Source organism: Phacochoerus africanus, chromosome 12 (assembly GCF_016906955.1).
Source record: "Phacochoerus africanus isolate WHEZ1 chromosome 12, ROS_Pafr_v1, whole genome shotgun sequence".
Taxonomy (NCBI): domain Eukaryota; kingdom Metazoa; phylum Chordata; class Mammalia; order Artiodactyla; family Suidae; genus Phacochoerus; species Phacochoerus africanus.
In genome coordinates, this window is record NC_062555.1 from 19,164,389 (window position 1) to 19,180,782 (window position 16,394).

At 44.6% G+C, this 16,394-nt stretch overlaps 1 protein-coding gene and 1 pseudogene across 9 annotated transcripts in view; one reads left to right on the forward strand and one right to left on the reverse strand.

Moving 5' to 3' along the window:
* ENAH (ENAH actin regulator) overlaps positions 1 to 4,358 on the reverse strand; it is a 169,281-nt gene extending 164,923 nt beyond the window's left edge. For all 9 annotated transcript variants that reach the window (XM_047755463.1, XM_047755461.1, XM_047755457.1 and 6 more), the window contains exon 1: positions 4,232 to 4,358. In XM_047755463.1, coding sequence (XP_047611419.1) covers positions 4,232 to 4,236 — 5 coding nt within the window. In that variant the 5' untranslated portion in view covers positions 4,237 to 4,358. The remainder of the gene's footprint in view (positions 1 to 4,231) is intronic.
* A 10,270-nt stretch (positions 4,359 to 14,628) lies between these two features.
* Positions 14,629 to 15,226, forward strand: LOC125112445 (60S ribosomal protein L23a-like; annotated as a pseudogene).
* Positions 15,227 to 16,394: the final 1,168 nt, after the last annotated feature.

Below are 16,394 nucleotides of genomic sequence, written 5' to 3' on the forward strand. Positions count from 1 at the left end.
CTAAATATGATGTACTGACATTCCAAAAAAATGCAAAATCTGGCTCCTTGCCCCTAAAATAAACCTTTGTGAGAAAGTCAGACACGCAGAGCTACAAGCTATAAAGGAAGATCCATGAGAAAAGCAAGACTACTATCTGTATCCTTTCATGGGTATCTCACTTGACATTTGGCACAACAATCTTGTGAAATAATAGAATTGTCTCTATTTTTATCAATTTACTCCAGTAACAAGTCAGCATACAAAGTCTGAGTCTTTTGAGCCCTGACTGTGCCACACTCTAATATGCATATTAAATTTATTATTATTACAAATGAAGGTAACAAAAAAGAACTATTTTGAAGACTCTAAACATACACATAGAAAGGAAATGTAGGAGTTCCTATCGTGGCTCAGTGGTTAACAGATCCAACTAGGAACCACGAGATTGCGGGTTCGATCCCCGGCCTTGCTCAGTGGGTTAAGGATCTGACATTGCCATGAGCTGTGGTATAGGTCACAGACGTGGCTCGGATCCTGCGTGGCTATGGCTGTGGCGTAGGCTGGTGGCTACACCTCTGATTCGACCCCTAGCCTGGGAACCTCCATGTGCCGTGGGTGCAGCCCTAGAAAAGACAAAAAAAGAAAGAAAGGAAATCTAAAGATCAGTTTGGATCACAGATGGTTAAATAAGAGGCATTCTCTGGGACCCACGTCCCGATCAAATATTACTAATCTTAGCACTTTCTCACCAAACCCAGAAAGTCGTTATGTGTTTCTTATCAGCATGGCAACCACTACCAATCCGGTGTAGATAAACAAAACAGAACCTGTTTGTCATCCTGAAACTAGGGGAGGCCCAGAAAGGTGAAGCAAACTACCTGAAAATTTCACATAACTAGTCTAAAGCAGAACTAAGCCCTAAGGGAAGAGGAGTAATCAAACTGTATAATGCTTAGGAGTACACAAAGCACACTCTATTATCATTTGCTCTTTAAACCTAGTAAAGAATTATCCCTATTTTTACATACTTTAAAATATAGATCAGTGAAATAATATGGTCAGCTCAAGGTCATCCAGCTAATAAGTGGCTTGGAGGAATCCTCACAACTCTACTACAGCTTTTTCCATGAGAAAGTCACAGAACAGTGAGTGGAAGCCTGGACTACTTAATAACAGACCCAAGAGTATCAACCGAAAATCTTCTGAGCTCTTCTTAGCCACTACGCTAAAGGCAACAAGGTCCTCTACTAAAAAAAGAAAAAAAGAAAAGAAAAATTGTGAGTTCCTAACTGACTAAATGAAAATGTAATCATTTAAGAGGCATATAATACTACATATATTACACTACCTCCATCACAAATCATCTTATACTTTTGAAACATTACATAAATGAAAAATAAGAATAGCACCAAAATGAGGGATGCTATACACTAACAAAATTGTACCAGTTTTGGGGGGGTCTCCACCCTTTCACTGTCTTGCATAAGAAATGCACTTTCTCATTTTTTTTTTCATTCTCATCTGTAAGCAAAGTATTAACAAGTAATTCTACATACAGCTTTTGACAAGTACAGAATACCTTTCAGGTTATTTCAGGAAAGTAAGGTATGAGTCCAGTCCCCTTTTGTATAGGAATTACATTATATCACAGTGCTATTCCTGAAACTAAAGTCATCTGAGAGATCTTATCACTACCGCCTAAACAGAAACAGATTTATCATATCCTCTCTTCAAAACTCTGACCAACTTAAGTGGAAATTCCTAGTCATGCACTCCTATTTCTGGCTGGCCTGTAAAACATCAGAACTACTCCTTAATATAACTGAAGGGCTACGATAACATAGCCTTTACGTCCTAAAGTACTTGAAAGCATCCTTGAGACTAAGTTAAATATGAACATAACCTGAAGAGCCCTTTCTTAAGCACCAAAATATCCCAGAACTTGTTGCAACCAGCACAAGAACCTTTTACTTCCGTAACAGACCATCTTGCTTTTACAGTTATCTAAGGAAATGTTTATACAGGAGTTGCACAAACCACCTACCAAATAATCCAATGCCTTCCAAAGTGAAAAGCTGATCCTCTTTGCTCCTCTTAAATTATTCACAATTAGCCTACAAAGGATTACTGTAGACTACTTGAACAAACTTTTCAGACCTGTGTACCACGTTCTATATTTATGCCACTGGAAAGCATCAGTGTGATTCCACCCTTTCCGCAATGAATAAGGAACAGAGCAGGATAACAGCTTAGAAATTACAAGTTACTTTTTATTAGAAAAGGAACTTTTAAGTGAAAGCATAATTTACCTTTAACAGACTGACAACTATACTTGACAGTGATGAAACTTCACTGAATACTTCTAACTTTTTTGTTGTGTTCACAACTTCTGAACATTCTGATGATTTTATTTTAAAATATCCTACTTCCATTGTTTCGTATTTCTCAATGTTGAGAAAAACATACCCAAAGTGTGGAAAAATTTGATAAATTCTGGTCTGGGAGACCCCATAAGCTTTACATCTTTAAAGCAGAAATCAATAACATATAGTATTATGAGATTATTAACATTATGTATGTTTTATCATTTATTTCCTGAGTTTTCAAGGACATCAGTAACTCGATTTAAAAAAAAATGCTTAAAAAAATGCTTAAATGCATGGCTCAAGTTTTTTCAAGCCATATTTTACAAAGATTATGATTTTTGGTTTATATCGCATAATTACATTTTAAACCGATCCATTATATTTGAAAATAACTTGCATGTGAAATCACTAAGGAAAAGGGATCCCTTACAAACATAACATTAAAAAACAATTTTTAAACCCTTCAAATAAAGGTCTGTAACTTGGAATCAGAGAAATACATGGTTCAAATCCACTGTAAGCTGGAGTGAAAACTCAACACAGCTATATCACAAAATACATATGCGAAAACAAAATGGGAAAGTAGTGTTCAACCTTGACAGGAAAAAAAAAAAAGTTTAAAATGGAAATTACTTAAAATGAGAAAATTCCAATGACTTGACATTTTCTTGCCAAAGCGAAGGAATGTGTAGATTGTATCTTTCAAATCTCACTGTATTACTTTATAAAGGTCTTGGCAACGGTTAGCCATTAATCTTTTAACACAAAGGAGATTCAAATCCAAATGAACTGTAAGATTATCTCTTCCAGAAGACAGAAATGGAGTAATGTACTTTATCCCCAATTGTTTAACCTAAAAGGAAGGCCTTAAGGATGATAACGCAGAATGGATCAGCCTTCAGTCTACCAAGACTCATTTCTCACGAAGTCTTGCACCAATCCGAAAAGAGGTGGTTATGGACACAAAACGGGCTTAGGAAAGGCTGAAAAAAATCTCCAATGAATGACACACCACATCATGGTTTATTCTCTTACACAATTGGAAAAACAACAACGAAAAATATCACACCATATGTTTCATCGTATCGATTAAAAAAATATTTTACGACGGTACATTCAATTCTTTGGGGCTGAAAAAATCATCTAGCTTCTGTTCTATTGATTACAGAGGGACAGGAAAAAGCAGCTGCTGCAATGCAACACAGGCTGCTACAGAGGAAGGAGAGAAAAGCGTTTTCCAAACAAATCCCTCCCCCGCCCCCGTTTACACACCCCGGACAAGTTACTTATCCCAGCCGTTTACTGCGTCCCCCCAAAGAGAAGCCTAATAAATTCGTTCCCTTCCCCCACTATCGGAAAATTTCACCTTTCGGAGCTCCTCCACCTAGGGCTACCAGAGGACTTTATTCCCCGCAGAAATTTCAGATCTTTCAAACTTTTCTCCCTTTTTTAATTAAACACGAGAGTTCTGTAATGAAACTGCGCGAAATTTTTACATCTAGACGGAAAAATACCTGTTTCCCAGCAACATACACGCTTCGATTCTCGAACCCCTCCCCATCTCCCAGGTTTGGCTGGCCAAGGCGGGGGGCGGGGGGGAGCCAGGAGCAAATTAAATTTACGAAGGGGAATCCTGGGCGAAAGAGGAGCATTTGAGGAAAAATGGGAGGACGTCGAAACGAGGACCCCCCCCCCCCAAGAAGAGCGGTTGGGGAGGATTACATGAAAGAAAGAGAAATGAGAAGGGACAAAGGGGGAGGGGGAGAAAGCGGAGACCCGGGGAGACGCGCCGGCCCGGGAGACGGAAGGCGGGGTCCCGGGAGAGCGGGGTCGCGGCTCCGCGGCACAATGGCCCGCCGGCCCCCGCCCCGCGCGCCCCTCACCTCATGGTGCCGGCCGCGCCGAGGCTTCCCCAGCAGCCGGGAGTCGCGGGAGGCGCCGAGCCGAAGGGGGTCTCTCCTCCAGGGGCGGAGACGCAGCTCGGGGCCGGGAGACAAGTGTCCACCTCCTCCTCCTCCGGGCGCCCGCGGGGCTACACCATCTCCTCGCACGAAGCCGCGGCGCCGGCCGGGAGTGGGAGAGAAGAGGGCGAAAGAAAAGCTGGGGAGGGGGCGGAGAGGCCGAGGCGCCGAGCGGGTCCCGCGGCCGCCGCAGCCCCCCACCTCCTCCTTCTCCTCTTCCTCCTCTCCCGGGAGCTTCCTCGGCCGCCCTCGGAGGGGTGCCTGCCGAGACTGCGCGCCCGGCCGCCGCTCCACAGGCCCGCGCCCGCCGCCACCGAGGCCGTGTGCAACCGGCAGCTGCGGCAGCCGCGGGAGGAGAGTCTGGATCGCCGCGAGGAACCCGGGAGGAGGCGGGGCGCGCGGCGGAGGAACACGCAGGCGCCGCCCTCCTCCCCTCCTTCCCCCGGGGGCGAGGGGGCGGTGCGGGGGGGGGGGGGAGGGAGGCGGGGGGCCGGGCGCCGCCCCCACACCCCCTGCCGGCCCGGGCCCCCGCCGGACTGCGGAGAGCGGGGAGGGGCGGGAGCGGGCTCGGCGACGGCGGGTTAGCAAAGGTTCTTTGTTGCTTTGCCACCCCGCCCCTTCCAGCCCCCTGGGATCGGGACTGCCCACCCCCTAGCCCGCTGTCGGCGGGGTTCCTCGCCCCGGGCTGTCCTTGGCCGTGGGTCCCCCGCCCCGCGCCGGCCTCCCACTCCCTGAGGCTGGGGGAGCTCCCGGGTCTCCCCCACGCCGGCGTGCGGAGATTGGGGCGCCGGGACCTCCCGGGGCGGAGAACCAGGAGGCGGCGACCGGAATGCGTGACTGGGCACAGGGCCGGGCCGGGGGACTCCGGATCTGCCGGCGGCCGGGTGCCCTCGCGCGGGACTTGTCCTCAGCTCGCCCTGTTGCTATCTCAGGATCGGGACCTGCCAGTCGCTGGGCATCCCGACCAGCCCTGCGGCCCGCCCCCGCCGCGCGCTGCTCCCGGCGATTCCTTCAGGGTTGGGGGGAGGGGGGACGTTTAAATGGAAAATATGGTCATCATTGTTCGCTTCGCTCCTTTGCTTCCCGAGGAATCCCAGTGTGCTGTGCCGATTTAACGAGCTGATATGCACACACTATGTATAGGGATGACTTCATCCCCGAAAGAACGCAGCCAACTCGCGGGGAAACGCAGTCGCCGGGAGACGCGCGCGGCATCGTGAACAGCCGCAAGAGTGAAGAGGAGAAACGCAGCGGGTGAAACCGCTTTCTATCGTCATTAGCAAAGAGGGAATTCCGGCCCGGGAGTGGGGGCGGGGAGGGTTGTGAACTAACGATAGTTTTAAATTTCCCATCATTCGTTTGGTCTTGAAATCACCTCCTTTAAAAGGTAAACGTAAAATGCTGGCGAAGCAAACTCAAAGTCAATGGCGAGGCTGGGGTTGTCATCCAGAAAGCCAGAATTTATAGTTTGGGGAGTTTGTAGCTATACAAAAGCAAATCCAAAAATCAGATGAAAATTTAAACTGGACAAATTGTAGGCCTCTTGTAGTCCTGAGAAGGGGTGTGTATTTTTTTAAGATAACCAGGGTGGAAAAGATCCGTTTCAGCTGAGTTCCCATGACTGAAGGATCTAATCTAAAATGGAGGACCTGCCATGACTCCATGAATCTATGCAAAAGTTTTGGTGTTTTATTTTAAGATAGAGGTACAATTCAGATTATAGTTTTGACAGTTGAGATCATTTACACTTCCAAAAGAAAAGTGAACAAGTTATATAGTCATACTTGGTCAATGCCTGGCTTGTGTGTAATAGAACTATGTGGCCCAGTTTTAACTATAAAAAGCTTCCCAGTTTCAGACTCAATACTGAGTTATTTTCTTTTTGGAACCTGCAGCCTCAAACCAACAGCCCTGTAGACTCAGTGACCTGGAGCTATGGCAGGGGACCAAGGGAGGCCTCAGGTAGCAAAAAAGCAGAGTGCCTCTGCTTACACATGGTGTGCTTGAAGAATGCTAATTTCCACCCACATGTCTAATTACAGCTCACCATCACAGAATTTTTTTATTCCAGGATCTCCAAGCACTGGCGCTAAAACACCCTTGCCAGTCAAATATCCTTGTTGCCATATTGCAAGACAGGGAAATATAGAGCCCAAGGATTGGATGAGTTCACACAATAGGCACAGTTAAAAACCATAGCTGCTGTGAGGTTCATTGTCTTATCATAAGTTCTCACTGTCATTTCTGTAATTAAAACACATGCACCTCTGATATGATTCTCCAAATTAACCAAGGAACATTTGCTGTGGAGGCTGTTTTCTTGGAAAAGCAATCGGAAGACATATTGAACCATCTTGGAAAAGTTTTCATAAGACATGTTCAACCACAAAGAATTCATACCAATTTGCCTTTGTCCATTCATAGCAATACAGTAAATCCAGCAGAGCTTATGTTTCAGGGGAAACTCTTAAGAAGAGCCAAAAGGGGTGGAGATTTTGCTGTAATGACTCAAAGTATCTCCTGCCAGAGACAGAGGCAAGTATAAAAATGCCTTACAGATGACTCCATAACCTACTTCTCATTTGTGAAAGTTAATCCATCCTGTACTAAATAAGTGATATATCACATCATCTTTATCCTTACAGCAAATGTTCCAACGGTATGGGCACCAAATTAAGCAATCCAAGTGGAAAATGCTGTTCTTATTTTCTATGTTTATTAAAAATGTACCAGCCAAGAATTTTGGCTGCCTACAACCATTTCCATCCTTTTGAATGGCAGCCTGCCAGCTCACAAGTTGGTCATACCATTCCCTTTGGATTTAGATATTGCAATGGGTGGCCTGACCTCCAAAGGTCATTCACTGGAAGGGCAATCTGTTCGCCATGACAAAATGTTATTGCTTCTTGTTCATATTTGGTTTAACAACAAAAGAGAGCCAAAAAGAAACTTGAGCTAGGAAATCAAGGACTAATTCTGGTCACAAAGGAAACTTTGTGGAATGTGTTACCATATAGAATAAAAGAATTTTAGAAATGGAAGGAATCAAGTCCAACCCACTCATTTTTCAAAAAAGGAAAGCGAGGCCCAGAGAGGTTAAGTAAATTGCCCACAGTCACGCAATCCCTTCGTGGTGGAGCCGGAATTTAAACCCAGGATTTTTTATTTTATTTTATTTTATTTTTTTCCCATTTCTTGGGCCGCTCCCACAGCATATGGAGGTTCCCAGGCTAGGGGTCTAATCGGAGCTGTTGCTGCCAGCCTACACACAGCCACAGCAACGCGGGATCCGAGCCTCGTCTGCAACCTACACCACAGCTCACAACAACACTGGATCCTTAACCCACTGAGCAAGGCCAGGGATCGAACCCTCAACCTCATGGTTCCTAGTCGGATTCGCTAACCACTGAGCCACAATGGGAACTCCCAAACCCAGGATTTCTAATTATCAGTCCATCACTCCTTCCACCACATTGCACAACCTTCCTATGGCATAAGGCAGTAAAAATTAAAGCTGATTCTCTTCTGACAAACCCTGCTTAAAAATTAGCTGAGATTGTGTTGGTTTGGCTGAATGGCGAAGATCATTTGAATTTGTCTCTTACAAACATTGTCCAGCCCAGGGCATGGCCTTCAGGGGGGCATCCGGATGTTTGGAAGTAAATGAATGAAGGAAGGACCGTCCTAATCAAAGACAAAGAGGCTGTGGGGGCGGGGGGCAGGGATGGACTGGGGGTTTGGGATTGGCATGTGCACACTGAGGTATATGGAATGATTAGCCAATGGGCACCTGCTATAGAGCACAGATGACTCTACTCAGTATAATGTGATCATCTCTGGGGAAAGAATCAGAGAGAATGGATATGTGTATGTGTAGGCCTGGGTCATTTTGTTGTACAGCAGAAATTATCACAACCTTGTAAGTTAACTATAGTTCAATAAAACTTAAAGATGAAGAGGCCAAAAAAGGGAGGGGGAGTTCCCTGGTGGTTCAGTAGGTTAAGGACCTGACATTGCCACTGCTGTGGCTTAGGTTCGGTCCCACCAGGGAACTTGTGCATACCACAGGCATCATTAAAAAAGAGAAAAGTGAGAGTTCCCGTCGTGGCGCAGTGGTTAATGAATCTGACTAGGAACCATGAGGTTTCGGGTTCAATCCCTGGCCTTGCTCAGTGGGTTAAGGATCCGGCGTTGCCGTGAGCTGTGGTGTAGATCGCAGACGTGGCTCGGATCCTGTGTTGCTGTGGCTCTGGCGTAGGCCGGTGGCTACAGCTCTGATTTGACCCCTAGTCTGGGAACCTCCATATGCTGCGGGAGCGGTCCTAGAAAAGGCAAAAAAAAGACCAAAAATAAATAAATAAATAAATAAATAAATAAATAAAGGCTGTGGTTTAAAAAGAAAAAAAGAAAAAAAAAGAGAAAAATGAAGAGGAAACTCTCCAATAAAAGAAATATGGTGTTGGAGGTCCCCTTGGGGCTCAGAGATAACGAATACGACTAGTATCCATGAGGATGCGGGTTCGATCCCTGGCCTTGTTCAGTTGGTTAAGGATCCAGCATTGCTGTGAGCTGTGGTGTAGGCTGGCAGCTGCAGCTCTGATTCAGCCCCTAGCCTGGGAACCTCCATATGCCACAGGTGCGGCCCTAAACAAAAAGAAAGAAATACAGTCTCTTCTTAACACTAAGTATACAGACCTCAACTTTGGCTCCCAGAACAACACCCTCACCTAATACCACAATAGGAGGTCTGCTCTAAGCCCTAGGTACGCCCAGCCATCCCAGGTTGTTCACATCTGTTAGGGGTGTGCGCCCAGGCGTCAGATGAAACAAAACATGCTTCTGTTGAAGATGGGTTTGCTCCAGGAGTGTTGTCAGTCTGGCTCTGAGGGTTCTCTCAGAACAGGCCTTGTGGAAATACGTCTGATAGCATCGCTGTAGGCTTATCCTCCATTTATGGGCATGAGGAGGACGCATGACTAATGCAGCTCAGCAGGCAGGAAATCATTGCTAAGGATTGTAGGCAGCGGCTCCCCCTCACCCAGGGGTTCTCCCCAAAAAACTCAGGAGTTATTAGGGGTGGGTGAGGCGGGAAGATGCTTTGAAGTGAAGGGATTGTATGCTTTCTACTTTATGTAGCACCACTGGGTTTTCTTTTGCCACAATGAGTGTAATTTTTGTTTGTCTCCCTGAGAATGAGAAAAAAAAAAAAAAAAAACAACTAATGTAGTACCTGATATTCCAATAGGATTCTAGATATTTTTATTACTCATTTTTCAGCTTTAGCCACCCATATATAATCTCGGTTCTAAAGTATTATCAGGGAGCTCCCATTGTGGCCCAGCGGAAACGAATCCGACTAGGAACCATGAGGTTGCGGGTTCGATCACTGGCCTCGCTCAGTGAATTAAGGATCTAGCATTGCTGTGGCTGTGCTGTAGGCTGGCAGCTCTAAATCAACCCCTAGCTTGGAAACTTCCATGTGCCACAGGTGCAGCCCTAAAAAAAAAAAATCAAATTAGAATTTATTGAGTTAATTTCATTTTCTCTTCCCCAGAGTCTCTTTCTTTTCTTAGTCTCACAGTGATTAAACTTGGCAGAAGCTTCCTAAAGCCTGAACACTATTGAATCCACAATCAGTAGAGGCCATATTCTATAAAATACAAGGCATTTTTTTCCACAAAATTCAGCCACGGTTGCCACTCAAAGAACACAGCAGGTGAGCTCCATTTCTCAATAATAGTCAAATCATGGTGCTTTAGAAATTGAACTGAAAAGAAATGTTGCCAAAACCTAACTCTGGACTCTTATCTCTTATTTTATAAAATCTGACTGGTAGCTGGGCCAGAAAAATATCCTGAAAGAGTTGTCTAAAGTTAAGTCACACTGTCTAATACATCTTTTGTAGCTTTTATCCCACCTTTCAGGCACATTTCAAAGCTCATTAAAAATCCCAAATACCTTTCTCTTGGAAACTGTTGCTAAGCATGGTAACTTGGCCAAATTCTAGTTTGAGAAGTTATCTTTGAATCTTCATTTTCTTGGGCTTAACATCAAAATTCAATATCTAGTCAAGTTTTCCTGAAATCAAAAGACAAGCAGCATTTATCAGAAAAATAATTTCATTATGTCACTGGTTGTAATCCTTTCATTTCACTTCCAAACATTTAATACTCCTAACTCATTTACCATTGCTACCAGCTTAGGATGAAGTAAAATGGTGATATTGTCTTTTTTTTTTCCCTAGGGCTGCCCCTGCAGCATATGGAGGTTCCCAGGCTAGGGGTCTAATCGGAGCTGTAACTGCCAGCCTACACCACAGCCACAGCAATGCAGGATCGGAGCTGTGTCTGCGACCTACACCACAGCTCACAGCAATGCCAGATCCTTAACCCCCTGAGCAAGGCCAGGGATCGAACTCGAAACCTCATGGTTCCCAGTCGGATTCGTTAACCACTGAGCCACAACAGGAACTCTGTAAAATGGTGATATTGAATTCATCTTTTTTTTTTTTTGGCTGCTCCATGGCATATGGAGATCAGCTGCTACTCAGGCTGCAGCTGCACCAGTGCCAATCCTTCCAGATCCCTAACCCACTGAACCCGGCTGGGGATCAAACCTGCATCCCAGCGCTCCAGTGATGCTGCCAATCCCATTGCACCACAGGGTAACTCTGTTCATTTGTATATGAAGAAGTTGAGCCCTTTGACCAAAGTAGCAGTGGCTAACGATTCTAGTGGTAAATAAATTTCATTGCTAATCAGATGTTAAGGCAATTAAGGGCTGATTTACTCTCATTCCCATCTCTTCTCTGTACTAATGCCCGCTTTAGATGGGAGCCAACATAGATGGGCTTTACATTTGAGGGAAGAAGTGTTCTTTCAGCCACAGGACCGAAGGTGGCTAGGTGATTGGTAGCTGATAGTGGTACTTGCTGATGTTAATGATATTTGCTAACCTGCTAGGCACTTACATACATTAATTAAGTCAATCCTCACAACAGTTCTAGAAACTGGATACCATGACATTGTCCTCGCCGCACATAGAGCCCATGAAAGTCAGGCACGGAAAGGTGACGAGACTCACCCAAAGCCACATTGCTAATAAAGAGAAAGCCGGAAAGGCCAGGTCCACAAGCCACACTCACGCTCTGCACCAGGTGGCCTCCTCTAGTTCACTCTCCTTCCCTGATTAAAAAGAGAAAGAAAGAAAGGAGTTCCTGTTGTAGCTCAGTGGTAATGAACCTGACTAGTAGTATCCATGAGGATGCAGATTCGATCCCTGCCCTCACTCCATGGGTTAAGGATCCAGTGTCACCTTGAGCTGTGGTTTAGGTGGCAGACATGGCTCCAATCCCATGTTGCTGTGGCTGTGGCATAGCCCAGCAGCTGCAGCTCTGATTCCACCCCTAGCCTGGGAACTTCCATATACTACAGGTGTGACCCTAAAAAGCAAGAAAGCAGGAAAGAAAAAAAAGATTCAAGTTCCACTTAGGAAATGGAACTAGCATAGTTGAAAACAAAACAAACAAAACGCAAGTCACTGCTACAGCAATAGCCAATCTAGTAAATCATGACATTTGGATCTTCCAAGCCACAAATAAATTCCTCCCTTAGAGATTTGTATCTCAAGTGCCTAGATTTTATCTTGTAAGATTCAATAAATGAGGTAAATGAGTCTCCAAGTTAGGGAACACCGATTAATAATTTTTTTCCAGAATAATAATGGTACTGAAAAGTACCAATGATAATCACTCCTTCCCTTAGATATTCCAGAAATACAAGTAGCAGAGGTCAAGAGAACTTACAGAAGTAGAGAGTTTCTTTAAACCAGCTCAGTGAGCAAAAAAATCATATAGAAATGCTTGGACTATGAGTTCCCTGGTGGCCTAACCGTAAAGGACTCCAAATTGTCACTGCTGTGGCTCAGGTTACTGTTGTGGCTTGGGTTCAGTTGCTGGCCAGGGAACTTCTGCATGCTGCAGCAAAAAAAAAAAAAAAAAATGCTTGGAGTATATTGGGTAACATTTTGTGTTGAATAAAGGCCAGTAAATGAAATGAAGCCAAGCCCAAGTGTGCTTTTAAAGGTGTTTAGAGAAGTGTCTGCATACTCTTTATTAATATTCTAATATTAATTAATATTCTGTCTAGTATCAGAGAGACTAGATAGGGAATACTGTATCTCCTAGGTGACCCCATGCTATTTTTAGCTTTGGTTGTTTGCAAAGCAATTGGCCATAAAAATATTAGTCTATGAGAACTAACAAAATCTTTGAAAATGAATCATCTATTTTGTTTAAATTTATTTTCTTGTGAAAGAGTTTTTTTAGGACTTAAGTACTCACTGAAAATTTATCACCAATATGTATGGTTACAATCTTTTAGGGAAAAGCCTTGAATAGAACCCTACCATCTTAGCTTCCTGTTCAGGCTTTCTTATCTAATTCAGGTGGCATTTTATATTGATCAAGCATCTCATAGTTAATTTTTCTTGAAATAGCTCCTGTTTTGTGTGTTTTTTGTAATGGTGCCTACACTGAGCATCTCATTGTACTTGATTTCATTCAGTGTCTCTTGCTTGCAGATATATCTGTTCCAAAGTTCACAATCTGGTCTTTTCTTATTTTCACTTTATTTTCTCTCCTGTTACTAATGAGACAGTGATGCTGATTTGCTTTATTTGTGTTATTTATAGCTTCAGGCCTCTGTTTAATATCAAGTCTGATTTGGTATTTCTTTCCTACTGAACGACGCCCAAATTAAGTTAAGAAACAATTCCCAAGAAAGCTGGCCTGTGATTCTTCATGTTCTTCTGGTATCCCAAGTGCTGGACAGTCTGTTTAATTTGGAAAGTTGATGTAACTAGCTAAGTTCACAGTTTACATCGAGTTTGACTCAATGAGTGCTTTCCAGAATAGCTCTGTTCTAAAACTGGTTGGGGCCATAAAGTAGGGAAGGAAGAATGAAAGCAATCTAGGTGGTGAGCATAGATGCATAAAAGTTATTGACATGCAGCAATTTGAAACTTTGGTTAACTCCGACTCATTTGGTATCAATCCACAGAATACCAGGCATTTAATCCTCTCCCAAAGGGAAAGGACACTAAGTGGAACAGAGTAACAAGGAGCCCCAGCGCCACATATATGGAAACTTCTCCCAGCCATTACCATCAACCTAGCAAAGAAAAATTTTCTGCTTTGACCATCTGTCTGGGTCTTTTTATTAGGATTCTGGTGGCAGCTGTCAGAAACCCAACTTAAAATAGATTATGGGGAAGTTCCCTTTGTGGCTCAGGGGTAATGAATCCGACTGGTATCCATGAGGTCTCTGGTTCGATTCCTGGCCTCACTCAGGATCCAGCATTGCCTTGAGCTGTGGCATAAGCCGGTCACAGATGCAGCTTGGATCGCAGATGCAGCTCAGATCCCACTTTGCCGTGGCTGTGGCGTAGGCTGGCAGCTGTAGCTCTGATTCAACCCCTAGCCTGGGAACTTCCATATGCTGCAAGTGTAGCCATTTAAAAAAAAAAAAAAAAAAAAGCAAAGACAGAAAAGAAAAAAAATTTCTTGGAGTTCCCTAGTGGCTCAGCAGGTTACTATATTCAGGGGCTCAAACAATGTTACCATCAGGAGTTCTTGCCGTGGCACAGCGAAAACGAATCTCACTAGTATCCATGAGGACGCAGGTTCGATCCCTGGCCTCTCTCAGTGGGTTAAGGATCTGGCATAGCCATGAGCTGTGGTATAGGTCACAGAAGCGGCTTGGATCCCGTGTTGCTGTGGCTGTTGCATAGGCCAGCAGCTACACCTCCAATTTGACCCCTATCCTGGGAACCTCCATGTACCATAGGTATGATCCTAAAAAGACCAAAAAAAAAAAAAAAAAACCCACCATCTTCATCTCACAGTTCTGCTTGTCTTTGCCTTTGTGTTTTGACCAATCCTTTCCCACTGTACTACCTACAATTTCACATTCTACCAGGGCTGTAGACAATCCATCTAACCAGCAAGGACTCTGATTGTCCAGCTTGCGCCACACGATCATCCTGAACCAATGACTATGGCCAGGGTGAAGAGGTCCTCTAATTAATTAGCCAGGATGAAATCGTGGACCCTGTGGTCAGGTTTTTTACAAAAATGGTCATAATAAGTATTCTCTCAGCATCCATTCTTTCAGGGTAGACTCTTCCCATGCTGACTCTGAAGTTGGTCATGTGAATTCTTTTGGCCGGGGAGACAATAGCAAATGTGACACAAACAGAGACTTACAAAAGCTTCCTGCCCTTGCTTGCTGCTCTTTGGAAACCAAAAAGGAGATGGCCATATGACGGCTTCATCTTCAGATGATGGCTTCTTCATAAGAAGAAGCCTGGGCGGGTTTCCCCACATGGATGAAAGAGAGCTGTCCACTTCTCATGAAGATGGCGCTGAGGTAAAGAAGGAAGACCCTGCCCTTCCCGAAGCCGAAACCAAAGCAAAGGCTTCGAAGGCCAAGAACGCTGTGTTGAAAGGTGTCCAGGGCCACAAAAAATACAAGATCTAGACGTCACCCACCTTCTGATGGCCCAAACCACTGTGGCCCAGGAGGCAGCCCAAATATCCTCAGAAGAGCGCCCCTAGGAGAAGCAAGCTTGACCACTGTGCCAGCATCAAGTTCCCCCTCACCACCGAGTCAGCCATGGAGAAGACAGAAGACAACAACACACTTGTGTTCATTGCGGATGTCAAGGTCAACAAGCAGCAGATTCAACAGGCTGTGAAGAAATTCTATGACATTGATGTAGCTAAAGTCAACACTCTGATCAGGTCTGATGGAGAGAAGAAGGCACATGTTCGACTGGCTCCTGACTGATGCTTAGGATGTTGCTAACAAAATTGGGATCATCTAAACTGAGTCCAGCTGGCTAATTCTAAATATAAAAGTAAGTCTTTACTAAATTTTTAAAAGAGAGAGAGAGAGAGTTGTACAACTGGAGGTTCTGGACCAAACAGCCTGTCAACCTGCAGATTGTGATAAAGGTTCTAGACGTTTCAACCACAGCCCAGCTGATCCAGACCCAAATAACTGCCCAGTCAACCCACAAAATCATGAGAAATCATGGTTATTGTTTTAAGGCTGGCAACGTTACCCCACATTTTGTTATACAGCAAAAGTAACTGCTACCCAATTCTCTTCTTTAAAAACGTCCCACATTCTTTGGGCAGAACAATGGCGGCTGCACTGAAGGGACATGTGTGATTGAAGCTCTTGCTCTAATGGAAGGATGTTTACTTTTGCTCAGGTTCTCTAATCAAGGGATGCTCTGAAGACTTCTGAGTCCATGCACCTTTAGGTACCACAACTACTCAGGGGTGGGTTGATTATTATACTTTGGCGTTCTTCTCTAGGAGGCAGAATCTGCAAGATGGGGAAGAATGTACAGAATGACAAAAAGTCAGGACCTCTTAGGACACCAAATTACATGCGGTTAATCAGGAGCTCTTGAGGTCATGAGCAAGAACCATAACTTACAAACCAGATGATCGAGATTCTTGTTCCCCTCCCTGCTTATTTTCCTTTTGTCATCCAAAAATCTTTAGCAAAATCTTGTCTAAATATTTCAAACTGCTCTCAGTTGGTCTACAGAGTATTAAAAGGAAAGTCTTTGTCCATGTTCAAGTTCAAGTTTCTATGGGAGTTCCTGTCGTGGCTCAGTGGTTAGCAAACCCAACTAGCATCCACGAGGATGGAGGTTCAATCCCTGGCCTCACTCAGCGGGTTAAGGATCCGGTGTTGCCGAGAGCTGTGGTATAGGTTGAAGATGAGGCTTCGATCCAGTGTTGCTGTGGCTCTGGAGTAGGCCGGTAGCTACAGTTCTGATTGGACCTCTAGCCTGGGAACCTCCATATGCCTCGGCTGTGGCCCTAAAAGACAAAAAAATAAAATAAAATAAAAGTTTATATGGGGGAGAGCACCCTCTTAGGCCATCGAGTTGGTGGCACAGATAAATATGAAAAAGAAACTCTTCCCCGCACCCCCACCTCTGCCCCAATCCACCAGACTCTGAAGCATCAGCTCCTACTCAGTTCCCCTGGGAAAGTTCCCAGTGA